Genomic DNA, 7,502 nt, shown 5'->3' with positions numbered 1-7,502 from the left:
TAACGTATCCCTGGCAACCAGTAAACTTCTTCTTCTTCTGTTTTTACGGCGGTTGGCATCCAGCTTATTGGTGCATTAGCGCCACCTTCTGCTCAAGAGTGTGGAGCAGCCAATAGACTTTCTCAACAGACAATCTTTCCCACAAAACACTAAATAAAACACGCCCTTACCAGAAGTAGGCTAAACGTATATTTCAGCAATAGACACCTGATATCGCTGTACGCAGTCAGTCACCTGCTGCTCCTCGCGTGCCCAGACTACGATACTTTCAGCACCTGAAGCGTGAGCATGTCTGCAGAGAAGTGTCTCGCTAAAGGTAAGACTAAAGGTGTTGATGACTCTTACGTAACCTCCTCAGTCCGACGATGACATGGCATTATTTGGCCTTTGTCATAAAGCTAACAGCACAGGTCGTATACATCATCTAATGTAATGTATCTCATAAAAGTTTATGTTTTCAGACCGCACAATGTTCTCTTTAACATTGTTATCGTATATTGCATTACTGTGTTTTTCTTTATGAATTTATTAACATGGATAAAGTATTTTAATCCTGTAGTTAGTTGGTCGAGGTGGGGCTAAATGTACTGTTATATATTTATATACTGATAGTTTAATCTGTAAAAAATCTTTACATTTTTTACAGGTTTGGCATGTAGATCATAAATCGACAAATAAACTAATAACTGTAGCTGTAAGATAAGTTGGTAGCAAACATAAACCATCGCACTCTACATTCGTGCTTAGTCATGTCTGGAAATTGCCATGTTGTTCTTTCAGGGAGTGCCGCACCCGGTCCTGTCCCCAGCAAGCTCATCAGACTCTACAGCATGAGATTCTGCCCCTACGCCGAGAGGACCAGATTGGTGCTGAACGCCAAAGGGATTGAGTAAAGACACGTTTTTATAATTATACTTATGTAAAACCATAGCTTCACTACTTTCAGAACCTGAAATACCTGTGTGCTTTTTGATTTTACAACCTGCTTTTGTCTTTCAGACATGAGACTATCAATATCAACCTGAAGGACAAGCCGGAGTGGTTCCTTGCGAAGAATCCTCTTGGACTTGTTCCAACCCTGGAGACCTCTGCTGGTGATGTGATATGCGAGTCTGCCATCACCTGTGAATTCCTGGATGAAGTTTACCCGAAGAATAAGCTGCTTCCTTCCTGTGCTCTGGGTAAAGCTAAACAGAAGATGATGCTGGAGAGTTTTTCCAAGGTGCACTCTATGAAGACTTTATATCTGGTGTTTTGTTTTGTATACTTTCGACTGTTACTATCAAATAATCCTATTAATGCCACTGTTTACTACAGGTTGTACCGTACTTTTACAAGATTGTAATAGGGAAAAACAAGGGCGAGGATGTCTCAGGACCGGAAGCTGAACTGAAACAGAAGTTTTCCAAATTAAATGAGGTAGGTTGCGAAGTAGAGCGCTCTGGATTCTTTCCACGGTCACCTGATGTGATTTGGTAGATTGTGAAGTTAAACCTGTTCCCGGGACTAAGCGTGGGCACAACTAGTTTACAGTGTTTCGTACAAGGCTGATAAACGTCTGTTTATTTCTCAGGACCTGGTTAACAAGAAGACCATGTTCTTCGGTGAGGACTCCATCACAATGATCGACTACATGATGTGGCCATGGTTTGAGAGGCTGGAGAGCTTTGGGCTGAAATCGTAAGCAATACTCTCCCAAGACATTTCAAAAAATAAATATATTTATGGAAGCATTTCACTCACAAGGTAAAAGTACAAATATGAGGTACAGTACAAAAGTAAGACATGCAAGAAAGGAGCAGGGAATGTCATCAGAAACAAGTCCTCTTCCGTCACCACGTCTGATATGTCGTATTATTTCACGAGGGCGCCTCATGTTCATGTGTTGCATTCAGGCGAATGATTTTGATTCCCGTTGTCTTTGCAGCTTCCTTGACGGCACACCTGAGCTGAAGAAGTGGACCGAGCTAATGTTGGAGGACCCGGCTGTCAAAGCCACAATGCACAGTGTGGACACCCACAAGGCCTTCAACAAGAGCTTCGGGGAGGGGAAACCCGACTACGACTATGGCCTGTAGAAAAGAAGTGACCAAGAGCTTAAAACCGTCCCGTTTATTATTCATACCCATCTTTTGATTGTGTTACTCTGGGGGTCGTGTGTTAGCAAATACTATGATGAGTTGACATTGAAGGGGTGTGTTTTTATTGGCCAATGATTTTGTTATTGAGGTAAAAAATAGGAATCATAATGGAAATGAGGTTCAGTGAAGTAAATTGACTCAATGTGTTTTCAATGATCCAGTGCTTTCTCTAATAAAAACGGTGGATGTAATGACTCTGGCTTGAATTTTCTGTCCCCCCCCCCACCACCAGACTACGCAGGATGGTCTAATTTAATAAAGTGAAGACAACAGAGCAGAAATGTAACATGCAAAACAAAAAGCTTTTTGATAAGCAATGCAAAATATTGCACTATTAATAGCTGCCATCAGATCTGCAACAGTATGAATGAAAACCAAAGCACTGCTATACTGTTTAGACCGGCGTATTATGAGAGGTATTTCTGTTCAAATGTTTTCCCAAATGCATTTCTAAAATGATCTTTTAATTAGATTGCTGCTGCTTCTCTGAAAGGCTGACATATCTACTGTAAAATCTCTCCTACAGTTGAATTGGAGTCCTTTAGTCACACTGGTTACCTTGTCAAGTGTGAAGAAAGCAGCTGCAGCTAAAAAAAAAAAAAAAATACTTTGTGTCAAGATATCAGCTGTAACTAAAATAAGCCATAGCTCACAGACTTTCATCTAGTCTGTGGCGTAAGTGCGGTGCGTGTACTCTCGTATGAGCACAGGCGCATTTCTCAACATCTCGTGGAAATGCCCGACTGTCGCTGCATGAAGCTCCCTCCGCAGCACCAGGGACCGGAACAGATTGACGGGCTCGGCTTTGCGAAACATCTCGGGAACCTGGACTTCCTCCGGCACTTTACTGTTCCCGATCAGAACGTGATGAAGTCTCTTCTCGTGCAGGCTCCTCTGCAAGAAGCCGAGCACGTCCCGGAGCCTGTGCTCCGTACTCTCGACGCTCCACGCGGAGGAGGGCCTTTGAGTCAGCAGCAGGTGCAACAGAGCGGTCTTTAAATGGTAGCTAGTGAGGAAGCTTTTCCCCGTGAGCGCCGTCTGCTTCCTGTGTAGGAAAGTAAGAATCTGAAGGCAGTGTAAATGACAGGAATTCTGCGGTAGGCGTTTAGAGAAATGCTTCAGCAAATTCCTCTCGTAGACGGCAAAAGAGAGGGGCCAGCACGGGTCCGGAGAGCCGTCGCAATCGGACGGGAAGTGCGAGACAAAGTAAGCGTCTGTGTCCTCCAGCTGAACCACCGGTATGATGTTCATCGCCATCACTTTCCCGGAAGGGAATCGGATCTTCAGAGCACCGGCGGCTTCCAGGTTGCGAAAAGTGAGCTCAAAGTCGTATTTGTAAGAGATGCGTCCCCACGCTTTGGTGAGCGAGACCTGAAACCACTTCGTGACCTGATCTTTGGCTAAGAAGCGCGTGTTGCTGGAGCACAGCAGTTCATCGGGACTGCGGTCCACCTGGGCTGCGTCATCCTCGCCGTGCAACAGACAAAGCATGTCCTCTCCCAGGTTAGCGGAGCTGCAGACGCAGCCCTCCTGGTTCTCCCCGAACCTGCTCACCTTTATCCTGCCGCAGCCCTGCATGTCTGGAGGCACGTCACTGGAGGCGCTGCACCACAGCTGGAACTGGAAGGAGTACGGATCTGGAGGCGAGAAAGGCACTATGAGGTCGCACGTCAGCGGCTTGCACACCTTCCACGACTCGAACATGCTTCCGATCCCGACGAAGTCCCCGACTTCCATGTCCGCCTGCCTGTCACACACGCTCCTGAGCGAATCCAGCAAGTCGTACGCAAAACCCTCGACGAACTCCCTCACCCGCCAGTTTTCGTGGGCTGAAGTGTAGGTACATTTGTCGCAGAAGTTGCTCAGGACCTCCTTATCCAGCGCCACCGTCCTCGGGGTGACGGATCCCCCCTCAGAAAACACGTCTTCATCCTCAACTGGCCGATTTGCTGCGTCGGCGCCACCCTGCACCATGCCCACCTCGACAGCGAAGAACGCGACGCAAGACACAACGCTCCAAAAGCACCACATGTAATCTTCCTCCGAGCTGGTTTCTTCCTGCTCCGAGTCCGGCTGCGAGAGCTCTTTCTCCAGCCTCGCCCGCTCCATCTCCAGCCTCTCCTCGTGCTGCCGCATCCGAGCCATCAGCTCCTCGTCCTGGTCCGGGAGCGTGGCGTTCTCTTGAGGAAGGAGCAAGGGGTGGTTTAAAATGGCAGCGGCCACCACCATACACACCCGTGCAATGGCCCCCTGCATCTTCAGCTGGTTTCTAACGCGCACATTTATGCAGACGTCCGGGCAGCTGCAGCTCAGATCCTGAAACAAAAAAAACAGAAATTGTTTTGGGTTTTTTTGGGAAGTGGAATTTAGCAAAAATGAGTGTTGATGTGCTGAATAAAATGAATGAAAATCATGGTGCATAAACATTTTTGTAAAGCACTCCACCCAAGGGGGAAGCACAGATTGTCCCTCTAAATATAGAGGCAGTGGGCTGAGTGAATCAGGGAGTGACGCACTCGTCCAGTATCAGACTGTGCAACATGGGAGGAAGGAAGAGTCCCTTTGGTCCCCCTTCTCCGATAACCCTCTTTAGTTACCAACATTGTGCCTGTTAGCATTTACATCCTGTTAACATTTTGTCCAAAATAAAATGAGTACCGCCTCCCTTTCTGGAAAATGTCCAAAAGATTATATATACGATGAAATTCAGCTTGTAAGTGAAACAATGTGGGAAACACTGACGTTATTAGCTTCTTTCCTGGACGTCAGATAACCGACAACTCTTGCAATACATTGCAGAGAAGAGGAAATTACACAAGTCTGTTGCTTATGTTCCAAGCTTTTAGTAGAAGCTAAAGAGACAACTGCACTGGTGAGGTTAGACTGAATCTAGCCATCACCATTATAATCTTTAAAGGAATACAAGGTGTTTGAGGCTTCCTTCCTTCGGCAAACTAAGTGAACAAGAAATGGGAAGTACACGTACATCATGATGTCACTGTGAGATCATGAGAGCATGAGCTGTTCTGTCAAGACTTGAGCGTTAAAATGACAGCGGTAATGGCCGAGTATGTGCGGCCACAGAGCCGGGGAAACTTCCCATGACTTACTCACTGGGCTGTTTCCCAACACTTACATGGTTCAGTCCATCCAAACAAACACGAAGCCGGACAGAGAGAGGCCTGTGCAGTATAGTTCATTAAAAATCATCTGGGATCATCTGGTGTTACAGAACATGTAGTCCACATGAACAAGGCCAGAATCCTGTGCTACTCAATTTTCCTTAAACAGATTTCAGTTACAACGTTAAGTGCTAAGGTCGCTATGTAAAACTACTCTGGTAACAGTAAAACTACTAAAGGTACATGAGTGATTACTGAATAGAATTCTACACAACTATATTTCAGAGGGTAATATTGTACTTCAGATTATCAATACAAAAAAAGGAGTCAACTATTACATTGTGATGTAATATTACAGAATGTGATGTACGCATTGTTGCATCAGTAAAAGTCAAAGCCAATAATAATAATACATAAATTAATCTGAAATTGATCACGATGCATGATGAGTACTTTTGCAAGTTTATTTTGATGCAAATACTTTTGTAGGGTAGTCATTTTGAAAGCAGGAAATAGCATACTTGACACGTGATATTGCTACTTTTATTTGAGTAAAAGTAGCAATAAGGAGTACTTTTGCACTTATTGTAAGTACATTAGAAGGCCTCAATGTGAAGTTGAAACACCCACTATGACGTAACGGTGTACAGTGACGTCTCACACACACACACTGCCAACGGTTACCGCCTCTGTTGTCTCAGCAACACAATAGTAATCCGCTCATCACGGAAATGTCGCGGCAGCAAAAAAAAAAAAACGTTATTTCTGACACACGTGTCACTTTACATCTAACACACTGGGCTCTGTAGTAGCTCTCGTGTTAAGCATTGAAGCAAAAAAAAGCGACAATTAAAACGTTTCCATTCCATTTCCATCTCATTTGCATGTTTAACGACTTTGAACTCGCTCTTCGTTGGTGTAAACGTGAAGAGAAGTGCATTAATAAGATTAAAGTGTGAGGAAGCGGTGCTAAACCTACCTTTGTGCTGCTCTCTGTCTAAGGTCATGGTGATAAACGTATGTTGGCGGCTCTCTCCGGTGAAAGCGGCCTCATGAAAAACTCGTGTGAACGAGGGAAACTATTTCGCAGCTCTTGACTTATTTCCTGCCTATGCGCTCCACCCATGGACAGACACCGCCCAGTTACCCCCTCTTCATCCCAAATAGAGCTGTGACCTGTTATATACAGTCTAAGGCTGCGAACATGTTATGAATGGTGTGCACATTGACATGCAAATGTGTTTTGCTTGATGTGATCCGGTATTCTGATTAGAGCTCAAATCAGTCTGAATAATAATATTTGCAGAAGTCAGTCACTGTCGGTTGCACTTATGCTGCAGTTATAATACCTCAACATACTACATTAAAACATGTACTTCAAGGAATAGTTCAACATGTCATGCTGAATCAGCATTCCAAGTATTAAGGGGTGCAGTAATGTTACTTTGTTACAAAATAAGAGCGTAAAATAGCAGTAACAATACAGATACACATTTCTAAGTACTTATAAGTAACACTTGGCCAATATTTTAGTTTATAGAGTATGATTTTCACAAGAATTGCCTTTAAATGTGGGATTTATTAAATGACTATAGATATAGTTAGTGCAACAAGCCAAGGAAAGGGCAGTAGAAGTGTATTAGTTGTCTATGAAGATGGTCTGTGGTATTCTGGTTTTAAGATTAGGGAAGGACGACTGAACAGAAAAATCTGTCTATGAGCAATAGACAATAGACCACTCACAACATATTAGGAGCCAACAGTGAAATGTTTCCTAAAAATACATTTAATGAGGTTTAATACACAATACAAGCTGTGGCACAAATGGACTTTGTAAAACAAAAATGAATACTGTAGCCGAGGATTTTCTTTTAAAAGCAGCAAAGCTGTGTTCTTGCCTCCTTACACCGACGCGAGTCAGATGGGAAGGGCCAAGAGCTGGATGGGACGGAGAGTTTTGTCGTTCCAGGGACAGGCAGAGCTGCATCACAGGAAGTCCTGGGGTGTCTGTGTCTGTTGTCCACTGGGACCCCAGTTTTGTTGGGATGAAGATTTCACACGTAGGTGTGAAAACGTTTCCCGGGGGGGTTGGTGTTGTCTTAAACTCAAATCAGGCTTTTGTCTGAACAAGCAGGCCCAAGTCATTTTTTTTTATTAAATAGCCACATGGTGAAAGCTGAGTCTTTGTTCTAAGCACACGATGTCAGACCCCAACACAAAGTTCAAGTACAGACAGAGA

The 7,502-nt window shown here is 44.3% G+C and overlaps 2 protein-coding genes across 2 annotated transcripts; one reads left to right on the top strand and one right to left on the bottom strand.

Moving 5' to 3' along the window:
• Positions 1 to 178: 178 nt before the first annotated feature.
• Positions 179 to 2,332, top strand: LOC142931707 (glutathione S-transferase omega-1-like). The gene is made up of 6 exons (XM_076075769.1): positions 179 to 316; positions 781 to 889; positions 1,000 to 1,222; positions 1,318 to 1,419; positions 1,574 to 1,680; positions 1,928 to 2,332. Exons 1-6 carry the CDS (start codon positions 289 to 291, stop codon positions 2,076 to 2,078), a joined length of 720 nt encoding a protein of 239 aa, XP_075931884.1. The 5' UTR covers positions 179 to 288; the 3' UTR covers positions 2,079 to 2,332.
• Positions 1,700 to 6,358, bottom strand: itprip (inositol 1,4,5-trisphosphate receptor interacting protein). The gene is made up of 2 exons (XM_076075768.1): positions 6,243 to 6,358; positions 1,700 to 4,457 (listed from the first exon to the last, which is right to left on the bottom strand). The coding sequence occupies exon 2, from the start codon at positions 4,395 to 4,397 to the stop codon at positions 2,805 to 2,807; it is 1,593 nt and encodes a 530-aa protein (XP_075931883.1). The 5' UTR covers positions 4,398 to 4,457; positions 6,243 to 6,358; the 3' UTR covers positions 1,700 to 2,804.
• Between the last annotated feature and the right edge of the window lie 1,144 nt (positions 6,359 to 7,502).

Source organism: Anarhichas minor, unplaced genomic scaffold, assembly GCF_050575085.1.
Source record: "Anarhichas minor isolate MPS153535 unplaced genomic scaffold, ASM5057508v1 ptg000054l, whole genome shotgun sequence".
Taxonomy (NCBI): Eukaryota; Metazoa; Chordata; class Actinopteri; order Perciformes; family Anarhichadidae; genus Anarhichas; species Anarhichas minor.
Note: the sequence above shows the minus strand (reverse complement) of the source record. Positions and strands in the feature narration are given on the sequence as shown.

Excerpts from the sequence above, each read along its gene's own strand:
- LOC142931707 (XM_076075769.1), top strand. The coding sequence starts at position 289 with ATGTCTGCAGAGAAGTGTCTCGCTAAAG. Across the intron at positions 890-999 it reads CTGAACGCCAAAGGGATTGA|ACATGAGACTATCAATATCA; the intron begins GTAAAGACACGT and ends TTTGTCTTTCAG. Across the intron at positions 1,420-1,573 it reads AGTTTTCCAAATTAAATGAG|GACCTGGTTAACAAGAAGAC; the intron begins GTAGGTTGCGAA and ends TTTATTTCTCAG.
- itprip (XM_076075768.1), bottom strand. The coding sequence starts at position 4,397 with ATGCAGGGGGCCATTGCACGGGTGTGTATGGTGGTGGCCGCTGCCATT.